The 17,489-nt window shown below is 34.1% G+C and overlaps 2 protein-coding genes across 3 annotated transcripts; one reads left to right on the top strand and one right to left on the bottom strand.

The window, feature by feature from the left end:
* Window positions 1-595: 595 nt before the first annotated feature.
* Vinc (vinculin) lies at window positions 596-9,206 on the bottom strand. Of its 2 annotated transcripts, XM_015928078.3 has the most exons (16): window positions 8,725-9,206; window positions 8,165-8,382; window positions 7,990-8,097; window positions 7,736-7,907; window positions 7,512-7,657; window positions 5,250-5,418; window positions 4,810-4,961; window positions 3,614-4,661; window positions 3,317-3,514; window positions 3,094-3,185; window positions 2,944-3,019; window positions 2,676-2,795; window positions 2,216-2,349; window positions 1,901-2,140; window positions 1,733-1,823; window positions 596-1,670 (listed from the first exon to the last, which is right to left on the bottom strand). In XM_015928078.3, exons 2-16 carry the CDS (start codon window positions 8,219-8,221, stop codon window positions 1,501-1,503), a joined length of 2,973 nt encoding a protein of 990 aa, XP_015783564.2. In that variant the 5' UTR covers window positions 8,222-8,382; window positions 8,725-9,206; the 3' UTR covers window positions 596-1,500. The 2 variants fall into 2 exon arrangements, with proteins under 2 accessions (XP_015783564.2, XP_015783565.2); XM_015928079.3 differs by lacking the exon at window positions 2,676-2,795 and having other exon boundaries at window positions 8,725-9,197.
* Window positions 9,207-11,059: 1,853 nt separating this feature from the next.
* Window positions 11,060-15,755, top strand: LOC107361264 (uncharacterized). The gene is made up of 3 exons (XM_015928047.3): window positions 11,060-12,456; window positions 12,519-14,343; window positions 14,411-15,755. Exons 1-3 carry the CDS (start codon window positions 11,210-11,212, stop codon window positions 15,620-15,622), a joined length of 4,284 nt encoding a protein of 1,427 aa, XP_015783533.2. The 5' UTR covers window positions 11,060-11,209; the 3' UTR covers window positions 15,623-15,755.
* The last annotated feature ends 1,734 nt before the right edge of the window (window positions 15,756-17,489 follow it).

A 17,489-nucleotide genomic window follows, 5' to 3' on the forward strand; every position in this document is an offset into this window, starting at 1 on the left:
TGAATAAAATTAAGTTGACATCAGTAATAAACCTTAAGTGACACCTTAATAAACAGTGAATTCAAACACAGATGAATTTATTGTAGAATACACCAAAGATTAAAACACTGTTAGACAACCATAAAAAATGATCGAGGATAATTAAAGTAATTAAAATAGTAAAAAATTAAAATAAAAAAGGATTCACAACAGTTTATTTTGGGTGTCAAAAACTGGTTCAACTAAAAACCGCCAAAACTGGTTGCCTTACAATTTTGGTTTAGTAACCAAAATTTGGTCGCATCACCTTGGTTACCAGAGACGACAAAAAGCCTTTTTCAAAAAGGCAAGCCTAGTTTGAAGCTACTGTATTAACAATTCAGTATTGTAAGTCAATTATAATATTTTTTGCCGAAGTCTTATCTAAATATTGATGTTAATTGGGTTCATTATCAGATGAGTATTTAAATATTTTGATGGTTGATTGGAAATTTTCTGGTTGATTGCCTTTGTGACAAGAGTTTTTGCATATTCATGAAGTTAAATTTCAATGACAACATTTCTTTCACTTCCTAAATTATTACCGAAGCAAAATGGAAGCAATTTTGTCAATTGATTAAAGTTTAATTTTAAACATGAAATTTTTCATTTCATCATTGATTGATGTGGTAATGTTCACAATGTTTAAAGATGGTGTAATTGAGTAGAGAGTGAAGGAGAAAGTAAAATGAAAGAAAAGATAATATTTTGAGAATACATTGATAATTATTGATCATTTCAGTTGATAGATGTTAGAAGTACTTATAATAATAATTAAAGTCATTTTGATAGAAAGAGAGATAAAATGCAAGTCGATAAACATCTTTTTTTCGTGTTTTATCTGTTATTTCATTTTGTTTGGCACAAAAAGATTACTTCAATTCACACACAATATTAATGTTCAGAATTTAATAACTTTTCCTGAAAACCCACCGTTTTCTAGAGATTAAAAATTTCTCGCATCAAGAATCACTAAAGTAGTTTATTAATCAGGTTTATGAATAAATGCAATAGATTCCGAAACTAAATGAATCTTGATAGCTATTGTTAACACTAAACTTTCCATATGTCATCAAAATAAAGACGATTTGAGTAAATTATAAGCTTGATTGCATAGCTATAGATGCGACTGGCACTTTTGATTAAGTATGTAAATTGACTGTAATAATAACTTTGAAGTTGTAATGTGAACTAAATTATAGTTGATCAAGATGAAGAGTTAAGCAGCATTTTTAACAAATCTAAAAGCAAACTTGATTGAAAGATGCACATCGATTAGAGTTTATCAATAAGAGATTGTTCGTAAATTCAGTAGCCAAACAGAATGGCTCAAAATAATTTTTCGTTCTCATCTCGTTTTTTGAGAAAATATTATCGCTTCATCAGTTTATGCAAAAGGTATATTATCGACATTATGGTCACCAGAAACAAAAAGAACTTTCATTCAACTAATTCATAACTCGGCATAGATCATCATTATGATTAATACTGATACCAAGGGGATTTCCTCCTCCAAATGCATCTGACCCCGGCATCAGTCCTGATTTTAATTGAAGCTGCTTCACAAGCACGAACTGTTTCTTTGACTGATTGCATCAAATTCTGAGCATTTCCTTCGAGCATATCGGTTGCTTCTTGATCCTCCTCAGTAGCTGAAAAATAAAAAATACAAATTAATGTGTTTATTCAATTAAAGACAGAGTAAAATGATTACCTTGAGCTCCTAGCATAGTTGCCTTGACTGTTGACAAAATCTTCAATTGAGTTCCGATTGTTGGGATACGTTCACACACTTGTAAAATGTTCTACAAAGGAAACAACAAAACAAACACTTAATATTAGTAATCAAGTCTAAATTATCACCAATTAAGGTTAGACTTACAGTTCTCATACGCTTGTCTGTACAAAGTTTTGCTTGTTCCTTGGCTAATCTGGTCACTTCTTCTGAAGCTTCAGCAATAGCTTTGGCACATGCAATGAGATCTTTTTTGGTTCCACCTTCACCTCGAACCAATTGACTCAATCGTGCCATAAGAAGAGCCATTTTCTTTGCAGCAGCAATTATCTCATTGTCTTTACTAGACCATTGTTTTACTTCTTGGTGTAGTCCATGAGCGGCCATCTATAACACATGGAAAATTTGTACAGCACAATTAGAGAAAATGAAGTGAATTTAAAAGGGAACGAATTAACTAACCATGATGGGTTGATTGGGTTGAATGATTGGGAATCTTTCCTCAAACTCATCATCCGTCTCTGCTGGTGGTGGTGGTGGTCTTGGTGGAGCTTCATCGTGGACGGGTAATGGTGGTCGTGGAGGCGCTTCTTCTTCTGCAATTAATACATTCAATTAGTTTAAAAAAATTAATATTAAACAAAACGTCTAAAAACCAAAATTTAGACATAATAAAGCAACAGCTCTAATACAAAATAATACAAGATAAACAATGATTTAAAGGAATCATGCTGTATTATCAGAAGGGAAATGTTTTTGTCAATGCTATTAGAAGGTTAACAAAGTTAGTATAAATGCTAACAAAAGATTAATTAGTTATGAAGAACGAGACATCATGCAAATTAATTAATACAACAGGAAAAGACAATCACAATACAAAGACGCAACTAACAATCAATTAATGCATATTAGTCTCAACTACCTTTTCTATAACCGTAATGAAGGGGTAACGTTCGTATGTCAGATTGTCGTTTAGTTGGATAATGGTAATCCATATTGGCCATAGTATTGTAGCTAGAAGGTTGACCCAATGGCGATGCTTCTGTTATTTGATTGTCGTTTAATTTTTAAAGATTGATACTAATCAATTAGTATTGGTAATTTTAAGAGTTTCAACTAATCACTAACTAAACACGAATTTTGACGTGTACATAAATCACTCCGTTTGTCTTATTCCCAGCACTACTTACCTCTTAACATGAGTTGACTGATGTCTGGAAGCTCGGGTGAAACAGCTTTCCTCACATTGGCAACAGCATTGATCAACTGAAAAACGATTAATTAAAACGATTAATAAAATAATAGTTGACTTGAATAAATGAAAAAAAAATCGAACTCACCGCTCTATTCGAATCTCGCCATTTTGAAATAGCATTTGGATCAGTTATGTTAAGAGCAACTGCCTTAGCGTTTGAAACCATTGGAGGTACAGCTAAACATTAAACAATAATAAAGTTAGATGAGCAATGTTTAACGAGACTAATTGGGAGTAAACAGGACTGATCGAGATGATCAACTGTTTTCTGTCAACAATTGATGGGAGGATTGTAATTAAAACAATACCGTTTTGTAATTCATCAGCTGCTCTATTGACTCGAGCAATAAAAGCTGGATCTTCAGAGTTATCAGCTTCTTGTTTAGCCACCATTAAAACTCTGTTTGACAATCGTGCAATAGCAGTTGTATTGTCCACCATTTGTTGAGGTTGTTGATTAACAATAGCACTCTCACAAAGAGCCGAATGTTTTTTAATTGCATCCTCTGTACGAGTTTAAAAAAAGTAAAATTATAAATGATTATTGTTTCAATAAAAGTAAAACAAAATCAATTGTTTCTTTGAAAAGTTAAAGATTGACCGACCTGAAGCTTTGATGAAAGCTATTGTGTCTATTGCTTCATCGACCAAATTACGCATTCGATTGATACTATCAGCGTATTGTTTCCTGAGATTTGCAAAATGTTCGTCAGCAGCAACATTATCAGGATGAGTTAACCGAATGCGACCAGCATTGATCAATTGAGGACATAAACTTTCACATTGATTAGCTGAGGACATCAAACCTTCAGCAAGACGCTTGTTGGGTGCACTTCCAGAGGCAACATTACGAGCTGTTTGAGCTGCGCGTTGATTAAATTTGGACAGCCCTTGAGCCTTATCATTGAAATTAACCTCACGATTAGGTGTTCCTTCAGGAGCCAAAGCGGCATCAGTGAATTGTTTAAGCGGAGTGGTTACATCTATGAAATCTTCAACAACACGGTTAACCAGAGCATTTTCACAAAGCTTTTGTAATTCGCCAAGTTTATTTGATAATCGTCTGGCAATATCTTGAGCTTGTGGAGTGTTACCTTGACCACGACGAACAAGATCACCCAACTGTCTATTCAATGATTCAACTTCATCACATAGATTTAAAATATCTTGACGATGAGCAGGTGATGATAGAGAAGCTAAACGACGAGCTTCATCAATAATTGATTGTATAGTTTGCTGGCCCAATCCTTTGTCATCAAGAGCTGGATTAGCAAGCCAAGATTGAGCTTGTTCAACTTTTCCTCTCAAAGTGTGGGCTGGTTGACGAACTCCGCTTCTCTCAACATTGGTAACAGCTCGGTTACACATACCGATAAGCTCTTTTAATTTCTGTCCAATACTTCGACTGAGAGATTGAGCTTGAGGCGAATCTCCTTTTCCCTCAGATCTTAACTCACATAAGGCATTAATCATGGCATTAATATCACCAGCTCCTTTTTTAATAGCATCACGATCTGGTGGTAAAGATCGGTCAGCAATTCGATTAGCATATTCCAATATCTGGCGTATTGATTTCTCTCCAATTCCTCCGGGTAAAACTGTTGGGTCTTCAAGCCAATCATGGGCAGCTTGAACTTTTCCATCAATGGCTGTCTAAAATTCAATATTCCAAAGCAAAAATAAAATTAATTTTGATTGATATAAATAAGCAACTTCGAATTTTCTGTCAAAATTTCTCCAAATATTGATATTCAAGGAAACTGTGACAAGGTGAATAAAAACAAAAGTAACAGTCATTTACCAAAGCTTTCTTCATACAGGTTAAGTTGTCAGCATCCCATTCATCTTCATCGTATGTTGTAAGCTGTAATACTCGGATTATTTGATTGATTTCATCAGTCATTCGTGTACACAGATAGTTCCGGTTTTCAGCAGCCTCATCCGTTTTTTTACCTGAACCATGAACAAAATAAAGTAAATTTTATAATAGATTTCATAATAAATTCAAATCTGTTAAAGCCAATTAATGAAAATCAAACCAAGATTTTGTCAAGCAAATTAACTCAAGCAAACCATCTGAAAAATGCTAAACTACAGAAACAAAAGAGGGGAAAATCTGATCTGATCTTGTCTTTTGCTTGCACAGTTGCTCAGCTGTTGCAATTTGATCTAATTTGGTTTTTTTCAAAATAATTTCTCTGGACAATTACAGCTGTAATAGCTTGAAATAAAAACTCCAACCTTGAGCTAAAAGTTGTACGTATATTTTCATGGCGCAGATTAAAATTGGAGCTAAAGTTTTAACTGCATCCAAACTTCGAATCAAAATTTCTCGATGAACCATATGAGTTAATTCCTTTTCACGAGCATCAACATCTCTGGAAACTCGAGTCAAGTGTGGGCTGACATCCTGTAAGGTGAAGTTGAGGGAAACAAAAAAAAGAATATAAATATAAATGTAAGTATAAATAAAAAAAGAAGAGAAAAAGTTCTATGATATTAATGGGAAAATTTCCAAGTTGGCAGATTCTTATTATCTTCACAGCTACCAATTCCGACACCATCAACACATTATCTTTTATTCTTCCTTCAAGTTCTCTCTTTCATTTGGCCTACTGCTTTTAAGATGCACACAATTTATTTAAATATATTACTGATACAACCAACTGACAGGTATTACCCTTGAGAGGATTTTATGAAGATTAGACAGGGATGAAGAAAAATAAAGATAATGAATAAAACAGCGAACAATATGGAAATTTATGAGCATTCACCTGATAGATAACTTTTGACAACCCAATGAAAATCTTAATAACCTAATGAACTCCTAAAGATACACGAAAATATACGAAAATTTCAAAATCGAAAACAATTATTAATGAAAATAATTCTAGTTGACTAACTTGACTTTGTAAGTAGGTTTGCCAGCAAAATAAATCAAACCAAAATGCTGGAACAAAGATCTTAAAATAATTTAATTTTGGTTTACTTTCAAACTTCTGTTACAATCCATCAAAATTGATTCTCAGCATCTGATTAAATTTAATATAAACTATATAAGATTGTTGGATAAATTGGATGATCATCAAAATACTAAACATGCTTCTAAAAAATAACAAATAAAGTTAAAATACAAATAAAATCAAGGTTTTCCCCAAAATTGATGAAAATTTCTTGAAAACCAATTTTATCGCAACAGAATTTTACTTTAGACGCATCGTTATGAGATTATTAGCTGTAATTCAGTAGCTATCGCAAAAACTGATTTAGTGACTTAATAAGGTGTAAACAAGACGATTGGCAATGAGAACTGGCAGATTATTGTAATTTCATTTCATGGTGGATTGCGTGAAAAACACAATGAGGTTCATTATAATTACCACTTGAAGAGTTCATGAAAAGATATCAGATTACATCAGATTTGGATCCTGAATCAAGTTCTCGGTTTTTAAGTTATCATTACAAGGTTTAACGCTTGTTTTTAGATGCTATGACTAAAATGGAAAGATCGATTCAATATTCATTCTTCATGCAATTTTCTACTGAAAAATCAAGAACATCTTTCCAACCTTGGAGTATAACCATTAAGAAGGCAAATACAGATAGTCAGAATCAATCAATTATTCAATGTTTTCAGTAACAAAAATTTCTATTAGGAGTGAAAAGTTCAATATGTTTAACCACTAAACGAAATATTTATCATGTCTTGCTTAAGTGAAACAGAGTGACCAAGTCAAACCATGTAAAAATCAAATAAGTAAAATTAAAGCGAAAATTAAAAATAATTACTAAATGATATTGACGAGATCTGCTTTGAATTTATGAACTATGAACATCCGTGCAGCTCAAACTCAAACAGCTATTCAAAATTCCTCAACTCAATCTAAATAGATAGTTGTTTAATTAGTTAAGGTCGAGAGAGTGATAATTTATACAGAAATAAGTAATAATCGTATAATTCTGCTAGTGAATAGGCTTGAATTGAATAAACAAATAATTTACAATCAATGTGGATGAAATGTTAGAAGACTGTTGTTTTGAATGAGGCAAAGACCTTGTAAAGTTAGACTAACCGTGAAATCTTATGCGTTAATTTGAGTAAAAAACATATGAAAGCAGAAAAACTGTGGATAAAATAGCAAATTTCACTGTGAAATCCTCATTACAAATTGGTGTACAAAGTAACTCAACCAACGATTTATTTCTCAGTCAAAAGAAAAGAGGATCTAAAATGAAAAAAAGTAACCTTGAATATAAAGTTGAACAGGAGGATGAAAAATAAACAGCTTTGATGAAAAGCCTATGTGAAAAGCTGCAATAGTAATCTGATGAAACAAGACTGTCAATGAAATTGTGATGAGAAGAGAAAAATAATAATAAAAAGGTTGCTGAGTGTCTCTTGATGGTTACAGACAGGAAGCAGTGATTGCTAACATTCAGGAATGAGGAAAAATTAAAAGGCAAAGGTAAGAATACAGGATAAATTGTAATAACAAAAAGCACCTTTACAAAATGTACCAAGTCCTCCATAGTTTCAATTACTTCAGCAACAGCGAGATAATTTAAGACCTCTTTGCATGTTTTTATGATTTTCCGCACTTCCGACTCATCGAAACATAGCAACAGAGATGATGTTCCTTGCAGGATACCTGAAAATATTATAAATAAAATCTGCATTAATAAAGATTCCGAAAAATATGCAAGGAGCGAGATTTGTAATTAGTTACCTCGTGCGCCTTCAATCAATTTTTTACGAGCTGGTTGTGAGTATGGATCAGCTTTGAGCATAGCTGATGCCTCTTCTAAAAGCTTAGATGCTTTCTCCACCCGCTGAAGCGAGGCTGGCATATCTTGACGAAGAATCGGATCATCACTGCAATTGATTGTGTCCCTTCCGACCTGATGATAATACAAATACAGAGTCCTAGGGTCACCAAATGTCAATCAATAAGAGTAACCACAGATTACTTTTATACCAAACCTTAATTAGATTCATCACAGCTGCACTGACTGCTAAGACTGGCTTTTCCAAGTCAGGCATAGCGGCACCATCTTCTGCTTCTTCATGTAGGATGACTAGACGAGATACCTATGAAATAAACATTGAAATAAATGATTTAGTAAGGGTTGTAAGTGATAAAATTAAGGAAAAATACCTGTTGAGCCACAGGCTCTAAGATGCTCTCAATGGTTTTAGTATGGAAAACTGGCATCTTTACTGTTGAGAGTGATTTCCAAAATTTCCAATCACCACTTGATTTACAAAACAAAGCACTTTATTTTTATTTAGCTGGTCCAATGTTATTCCTTTAAAACCAAGAGAACATTTTGATCACACTTCAACATAAACTTTTATGAATCAAAACCTGTTGAACTATGAGTAAACAAAAAAATAGAGGAAAACAGTGAAAGTCAAAGTTAATAGTCAACACTCAAATGTCAGCAAGTTGAAGATGGAAGGAAAACTGGTTAATCAAAAGCATTTTGTGGGCAATTCAGTTGATCAATAATACTGTAATGCTTTGGTCATTATTACCACCTCAAGAGGCAATTATGTATTTCCACATATAAAAAATAATAAGCAAGAAATGAGTATCAACACATATTTAGTTACACAATATTAGCACAGATTAATGTTCCAAAGCACTGTTATATTTTTGAAAAACTTAATTTCGATAGAAGTGTAATTTACACAACGAATGGTCAGTAAAATTACCTCAGTAAAAATCCATTGATTAAAGGTGTAATATTGCGATGATATTGTGTTCTGTTTGAACGTTGAGAATGAAAAAAGACAGATGATTGTTGTTATTGTTTTAGATTATGCTAGAGATGATGAAAAGGAAGACAATAATGTAAAAAGTGAGATGTATGTGCCAATTAAGGTGTTGTTAGAAGAAGATGTAATTGGTGAGATGAAAGCTAAAGTTGGTTGAAAAAACAGAGATGATAAAGTTTATACTGTGAGTATGTTAACCTAGTAACCAGTAACCATAAAAGGAGATGACCGATGGAAGATTGGTTCCTCCTCTAGACTCCCCTTGTTTCAGAGTATGATGTGTTTATGATGAATTAACTGAAAGGATGAAGTGGTAACAACATGAAGAAGAGAGGTGGAGATGAAGGAGGAGATGAAGGAAGAGGATGCTTTTGAAGAGGCAACCATGTGGGTTGAACTGAGGCAGAGCTCTCTTGAGATTCTCGTGAGTACTAATCCTAGGTTAACGTTCAACGGTAACAAGTTAATGGATAAAGCAAAGAGTAACTTGAAGATGGTAGAGATGATGATCAAGATGAGAAGGTGATTCCCACACATGTTAACCCTCACAATTAATTCTTGGTTATTTATGAACTTTTTTTCGAATTTCGTTTCACTTTTCTCCTAAAAATATATTAATAGTCGCTCCAAACTTCAATTTCTTGAGCATTTACTGTTAAACAAAATGCAAACAACAATCTATTCAATGTAACATCCCAGTAATTTTATCCACATGTGAATAAATGGAAAATCCCTCGAGTCTTTAGATCACCCTAAACCAATATTACACTGGATTATAATTGCATTAAGGAACAAAATATATTCGTAAATTGGTCAGGTTAAAATCCGCAGAATAATCGAAGCTTCCTGATCAAACTAAATTTATTTACAAGAGTAGGGAAATTTTGTGTTATTTCGTGGTCAATGCATTTCTTTAAAACTTGAAGTATAAATTTTATGAAAAGGATGAAACAACCAGAGGCTAACTACAAAAACCATAAAAATTTTGCGACATTTGTCATTTTAGGAACCAGAATTTTATCCTTTTGCTCAGAAATTACAAAATATTTTTGCGTCCTTTCAAGCTTGAAATATTCTTCAGGTATAAAATGATGGCTTTGTTGGCTCTATGAAATTACGAAAAGTTTATCTTCATAAATTTCAGCGGATTCACAAATCAGGTCAATACATGCCAAAATGTAACTTTCAGTGATGAACCAGATAATAAGGTTAATTTTCATACATTCGTCGAATAGGCGGTGTTTAGAAATGGCAAAATGCGATTTCATACACAATCAATTATTTGATTTATGTTCATTAATTATCTGCCAGAAAACTCCTGTTTTCTGTAAAATGAAAAGTTGGAAATGAAAATCACAAAATTGAACCGTTAGGTGAATAGTGAGAAAGGCAATTTCCTGATAGTCTAACTATTCGGTAATCAGAATCTGATTCATTTGCATAATCAACAAATGATTTACTTCAATACAGTAAATGTACAGTGAAGTACCAGATACTGTCAGTAACTGGAAATAGCTTATATGCACAGCAAGTCTATTAATCGAGCTAAAATTTAAAATTAATTACAATGATTAATAAAATTACAGTCAGTTGCTGGAAAAGTCTAACAAATTAATGTCATTGTGTTGAGAATCGTTAGTTGAGTTGAATTTGTCAGAAATATTGAACTTTTTTGATAATTTCTTTATAATTTCAATTAAAACTTTCTTATAGGGAATGTAAACAAAGGGTTTGAGGGGCTATTGAATAATCTACTGACATTATCTGGTACTGACACTATCTGGTACTCCACTGTATAAAATAAAATTGAATGCTATTTACATTTCGATATATCGATTCGTGTCTTAGCCGAGGTTTCACTGTGTCATAAATTTTTTCAAGCCGCTCTCGTCAAATGCTACGAAAATAAAGATGTAACAAATATTTTGATGCTTGAGATTACAATTTTAGATACAATATTTGATCAATTGTTAGCAAGCATTTTTTTAATTTATTATAAATTTGCTTTCAGTCATTATGAGAAGATGAATCTCCATAGAAATGACAAGCAAAAATTTTAAGCAGAAAGCGATTCACGTCTTAACAGTTTTGTCTATCAAAATTGTAAATGAAGTTAATAACTTAAAAATTAGTGTGAATTAGCTTAAGTAGTACACGAGAAAGATTGAAACAATCTAAATTGTATTTTTAAATAAAAAATCAGAGTCTAATAACAAGTACTGAGTGGTTAAAATTACTCAATGGTCCCTTGGTTATTCATTGAAAAAGTAACTCTTCGGTTAACTTGAAGCAAAGCCCGCCAAAAAGTGTTTTTCTGTTTGAAAACATCTGGTTTGGTCTTGCAATTGTTTTCTAAATTTCTCATTTTTTTAACAGTTTTTAAATTGATTTTGTTCAAAGTGAAAAATATTCAATCTGAGTCATGGATAAGCCTAAGATGGCTTGTCGAGCGACTCCCAAACCAACTAAGAGCAAATATTGTGCCAAGATAAGTGAGGGTTTAAAGATCGCTACCTGGCTCCAAGGTGATCAAGCTAAGTGTATATCAACGGTTAAACAAGCAATCAAAATTTTTAATGATCATTACCAATTGGAGTCTTGTGCATGTATAAACAGAGGATCCAATTTATTAGTGTTAGCTGTTTCTTCATATCATCTCTTTTTCCTCTCACTGGAGTCTTTTTCTGAGAAAGTTGCTGAGGAGGAGAAAAAGTTTGAACCAGAGGATCAAACTGACCAACCAGACTCTAATCACGATGATGACGGTATTTCTGGATCTCATCTACCGAATATTGAGGCGTCTAATTCATCTCGTTATGGAAACGATTCCCTACCCCAGTTTGTCAACTCAAATTGTCAACAAACTGTTTTGAAACCTCTAAAACAATGTGTTCAATATCTCCGAGAAGCCTTGAGTGACGCCAAAGCAATTCCAGCTAAACTTTTGGAGGGACTCAGATTGAATACTTTGCTTCTAACGGCTCATAACATATTCAAGTGCTACTCACAACCAGATTACCAATATCATTGCGCTCGCCTTATGATTGAATTGGCTGGAAAAATTCTGCCAGAGGAAAAAGAGTCGTTACTAACTGCTTATCACATTTTAATTCGTCTTTATCTCGATTTTAATATTGTTACAAAGGCCAGAAAGTATCTTCAGATGGCCCAAAAAACAATGGATCAAATGAAATTGAAAAATTTTGAAAGCTATCAAGCTGGACTAATTTATCTGGATCAATGCGAAATTGAACTTAAGCTGGGATCTTCTGAAGAAAGTGGAGCTAAACTAAAAAAATTTCTACAATCTCAGTATCTTAACAAACTGACGCTTAACCGTTTTTACTTGAAGGGCTTAGCTCTTTTACTTGCTTCTAAGTTTCCTTCTTCCTATCAATTTTCGAGCGATTTCAATGAATTCCTCGAGCCTTTGCATATTTCTTTAACTATTTTGAAAAGATGGCACCGAAGTTTACTTGCTTTGCCTCCTAAGGAGTCTGATACTATTGAGGATGATCACGCTTGGTTCAAATATGATATCTACTCTTTTTCCATGGATGCACTGTACCTGGCCAAAACCTTCTATTTAAACATTGGATTCCCATTCGAGCTATCTCCTTTTTTCAACTGTCTCCTCTCTTTGTCTCGTCGTAACTGTTTTCTTCTTTGGTAAGACTATTTCTTTTACTTTTTCTTACTATTCTAACGATTTCAAATTCTTTCTTATGCAGGTCCATAAAATTATTGAAAATCGGAGCTTCTATTGATCTAAAATGTGATAAAATCAAACCAGTTTTAGCGAAATTGCAAAATGGACTTAAAACGTTGACAATAGTGTCCACTTCAAAGACAAATACTGAATCTGGCGATCTTCAATCTAAATCATCATCTCCCTCTAAGTTGCACTCTAAACTTGTTAATACGTTCAATGATATTGACGTCGAGTTACCTGATAATAGTGCCCATTATTCAGATTATTCAAAAACATCGGATCACTGTATTCATGATATTGGGCATATAAATGCTTGGGATGTTGAGAAAATTTTAAGAAAAAATCATTCTAAAGACGATGATGACGATATCATAGATGAACCAACATTCGCAAAGATGCTTGATTCCGTTGGATCAAGTCTACCATTTCCTTACAATGTCCACTTCATCGATCTATTAGTTACCTTTTCTTATATCAAAGAAAAATTTGATGCAGAATTAATTGATAAAATGCAACAAGTCATGAAATCGTTTGAGAACTCCCAAGATACGATGTTTCAAAAATTGATCAAATTTCTGCATGTCAAAGATGATGAGCTGATTCCTCTATTGATTCCAGATATTCTACTTTTAAAATTGAACATGGTCGACATGTTAACTGATTATTACTCGAAGAAGAATGATTTTTCCTCCGTTGTTTCCATTTGTTCCTCTTTCCTGCCGAAGATTGTGGTGCCTTGCATCAGTTTCACCATTAACGATTACATAGCCAGACTTCTGTTTAAACTCATCAAGGCCAAAAACTCCTTCCTCAATTTAAAACCTTCGTTCCCTGAGTTTGATTCAAAAGAAATCCAAGAGAAGATGGTTAGACCAATGCTGACCTGTAGAACACCTTCACCTGTTAGAACAAAAACCATTTCAAATAAAATAAATGCTCCAAAAAGAGAAGCTAACTACAAAATGGAAGAGCTACGTGATTATGCGAAAAGTTTACACACAATTAATCCACCTAAAAAACAAATACCTAAAAGAGTAACCAGAAACTCTGCAAGACATAGTTCTATCTCAAGTGATAAAGCTAGTTCTACTGACTCTGATATTATCATATTGGCCGAGAACATCAAACCTCCTTCATCTGCTCGGAAGGCTCGCACCTCATCCAAAAACAAAATCGTCCCAATCTTGCGTTACAACAGTGCAACTAAAAATGAACAATCCGAACCCTTGGCAATATCAAACAGTCTCTCAGCTCCAAGTAAAAGCTCTGCCTGTCCAATTGATAGTCTAACCGAAGCAATTGACTGTATAACAATAGATGATCAAACTGTTGATGGAGATGTATTTGTTTCTCATTCAAATTTGATTTCAGAAGTCACCGCTGCATCATCAAAGATTAACATAAATATTAACAGTCTAAAAAATCTATCAGTTTATTACTGTAACCATCCACCAATCGATATATATCCTGATCTTAATTACCAGCTATTTCAACTTTATTCCTCTTCGAAGAGACCGAATTTAAATGCAGCATCATATCATCTACACGAATCATCTAATTCTTCTATGATTCGATATCGAGCTTTATTTACTAACGAGAATAAAAAACGGTTGAAGGTACCCATGGAGTTATCTTTGGACAACATTATCTTTGATCCTATCAAAGATATCAATTTCCAAAATTTTCATAAAAAAACACAAATAATACCAGAAAATTGGCGAATTTTGCAAATTTTTTCTATTCCAAACAACATGAGTGACAAAGGTATTCCTGACCTTCTATTAAGTAGATGGCAAAAGAATAAGAAAACTGTGATGATAAAAATAAAAGGCAACCCAGATAAAGTAGGTTTTTTTTTCATTTCTATTATTTTCAATTCATTTTCTAATATTTATCTTTTTCTCAATTTAGTTTACTAGAAATTTCATGGATGAATTCTATGAGATTATTCAATTATCCAATGCTTCAATAAGAAAACAAGATAGCCAAACATTTTGGTCTGCTAGAACAGCGCTAGATCAACGTCTAAATATGCTTCTTCAAAGTGTTGCCGATGCCTGGTTAGGACCATTCAAATCTCTGTTTATGGGAGATGTTCAAGATTCAAAAATGCAGAAACTCCGAGCTGCTATCAAGAAGAGTGTTTACGAATTTTTTGATCCTGACCTTTGTTGTGATGAAGCTCTTTTGGAATGCATAATCGAATCTTTCCCAATTTTAACCGCTCATCAATTCGAAACAGCAATGTGTCTATTATTCAATCAATTTTCATTTACGATTTTAGAAGAATGTTATCATAATTGCATGGAAGTTTTTGAAAAATTCTATCCTGATGACGAGAAAAAAGATTTACTACAGAACCTTAATTTTGGACCAATTGGATTAATTGTGAACAAGCAACTCGAAGGATTCCCTTTTGAATCACTCCCTAACGTTATTTCTACCAAGCAACAAATTTTCCGAATTCCTTCATTAAGGTTCCTCACCGCATTGCTGGAAACTCATTTAAAAACCGAAAAATTATACACCCAAGGAATTAATTCATCCAACGCTTATTATTTATTGAATCCAACTAATAATCTAATGAAAACAGAGAATCGTTTTAAAGATAAATTTATCTCTCAAAAAAGTTGGAAAGGATGTATAAGTCAACCACCTGATTGGAAAGATTTGAAAGACTCGCTAACAAAAAGGGATTTGTACATCTTTTTTGGTCATGGTGCAGGCTCGAGATACTTTAAATCGATCCCTGATGGAATTGATTCAGTAACTTTGAGAACGGCAGCATTAGTCGTTGGTTGTTGTAGTGGTAAATTATTTCTCGATGGCTCTATGTTTGACAGCTTTGGTATGCCTTATCGCTTCATGATAAATGGTTGTCCGACTTACGTCGGAGTTCTTTGGGATGTAACTGATGGTGATATTGATCGATTTGCTGATAAGTTACTCACTCTTTGGTTACCTAATTGGCCAGAAAACGAAAAGAAAGAGACAGAAGAAAAGAAAGCAAAATTCCGGGCTTTATCGGAAGGTCTTCTTAATGCAAGAGCTGCTTGCAGATTCACTTGCTTAACTGGAGCCGCTCCAGTTATTTATGGTCTTCCAATTGCTCTCAAAAAATAAATTTCATAGATTTATAATAGTTCTGAGCCAACCATTTCGTTTAACGTTGTAAATGTACAAAAGTAATGTTTGTGAATTATATTGATTAATATTAGCTATTTGTATTTTCAAAATAAAATTTCGCACAAATTAAGTAGGTGGAAATCTTACAAACTGTTTACATTGAGGCATTGTACAATGAGGGTTATAACAAAAATGGTGATGAATTGGTGGTGGGAGGTCAGCGAATGTCTGTTGCCATTGAAATTGTAAAGTTCTTTGATGTTGTAGCTGTGGTTGATGAGCTTGTGGCGGTGGTTGATGGGCTTGTGGTGGTGGAAAATGTGCTTGAGGTTTGCGAGGTGGAGCAATCTTTTGCTGATGAGCTGGAACGATTTTCTGCTGATGAGCTGGTGTGATCTTCAGTTGAGGGACCGGTGTAATCCTCTGTTGAGTGTCTGGTGAAAACTTCTGTTGAGTATCAGGTGAAAACTTTTGTTGAGGGGCTGGTGTAATTTTCTGATGAGGGGCTGGTGTAGCCTTCAGTTGAGGGGCTGGTGAAATCTTTAGTTGAGGGCCTGGTGTAATCCTCTGTTGAGGTTCTGATGAAATTTTCTGTTGAGGAGCTGGTGTACTTTTCTGCTGAGGGGATGGAGTAATCCTTTGCTGAGAGTCTGGTGAAAACTTCTGTTGAGGGGCTGGCGTACTCTTCAGTTGAGGAGCGGGTGTAATCTTTTGTTGCGGAGATGGTGTAATCCTCTGTTGAGAGTCTGGTGAAAACTTCTGTTGAGGGGCTGGTACAGTCTTCTGTTGAGGGGTTGGTGTGATCTTCAGTTGAGGGGCTGGTGTTGGCTTTAGTTGAGGGGCTGGTGAAATCTTCATTTGAGGGCCCGGTGTAATCCTCTGCTGAGGTTCTGATGGAATCTTTTGTTGAGGAGCTGGTGTACTCTTCTGTGGGGCAGGTGTACTTTTCTGTTGAGGGTTTGGTGTACTCTTCTGTTGAGGGGCCGGTGTGATCTTCTGTTGAGGAGCCGGTGTGATCTTCTGTTGAGGGGCTGGAGTGAACGGAACTGGAACGGCAAGTGGATTCATGTTATCGGTTTGCTTCTTGGTTGACTGAACGATTTGGTTGACACTTGTATGTTTATTTAGATTCACTGCTGATAATTTGGGGCGCTTTTTTATACTTGAATGTACAAGTGGTGGATTCGAGGATTTATCCTTTTGGTGGTTTTGCGGTCGTGATTTCGTTTTTTGTTGCTCACTTTCTTTAAATTCCAACAGTCCAGTATTGATGTAAAATCCGCCATATTTTGTTGACATCGTAGACGGTACCAACTCATCATAGGCTTCACTATTATCAATAAATGGATCCGTTTCATCGTAACCATATCCTTTGTCAATGAAATCTTCCAAAAATCCTTTGCCTTTGTCTTCATTATCATCATTATTTTCACCGTCTAATTTTCCTTTAGCGTTTCTAATCAACTCTGGGTATGAGAACTCAGCAAAGGTTTGTGAGGTAGACAGATCAATTGCAAGTCTTATTGTTCTCTCTTCAGCTTCAGGTTTTTTAATGTTTTTAATGATATCTGCGAACGGCCGCATGTCAGATTCAGCAGGACCTGAATGTGGTGCAATAAACGATAAGCGTTTGGACTTGTTCATTCTTAATCACAAAGTGTAATTCATAATATTAGACTAAAGTTAATAAATTATAACAATTTAAGCACAGAATTAAATTCTAAATGATAGTTGGCTTTAATGAAGCTAGAAACTATCATCAAATTTTTAACTAAAGCAGCTTATGTAAAAGCTGCTTTTCCATGTAAATAAATCTTTTCGATCAGATGTAAAGGTGAACGATACTATCGATACTTGAGCGGCT

Source organism: Tetranychus urticae, chromosome 1 (assembly GCF_039701765.1).
Source record: "Tetranychus urticae isolate SD_2017Ah chromosome 1, NJAU_TeUrti_SD_1.0, whole genome shotgun sequence".
In the NCBI taxonomy this organism is placed as follows: domain Eukaryota; kingdom Metazoa; phylum Arthropoda; class Arachnida; order Trombidiformes; family Tetranychidae; genus Tetranychus; species Tetranychus urticae.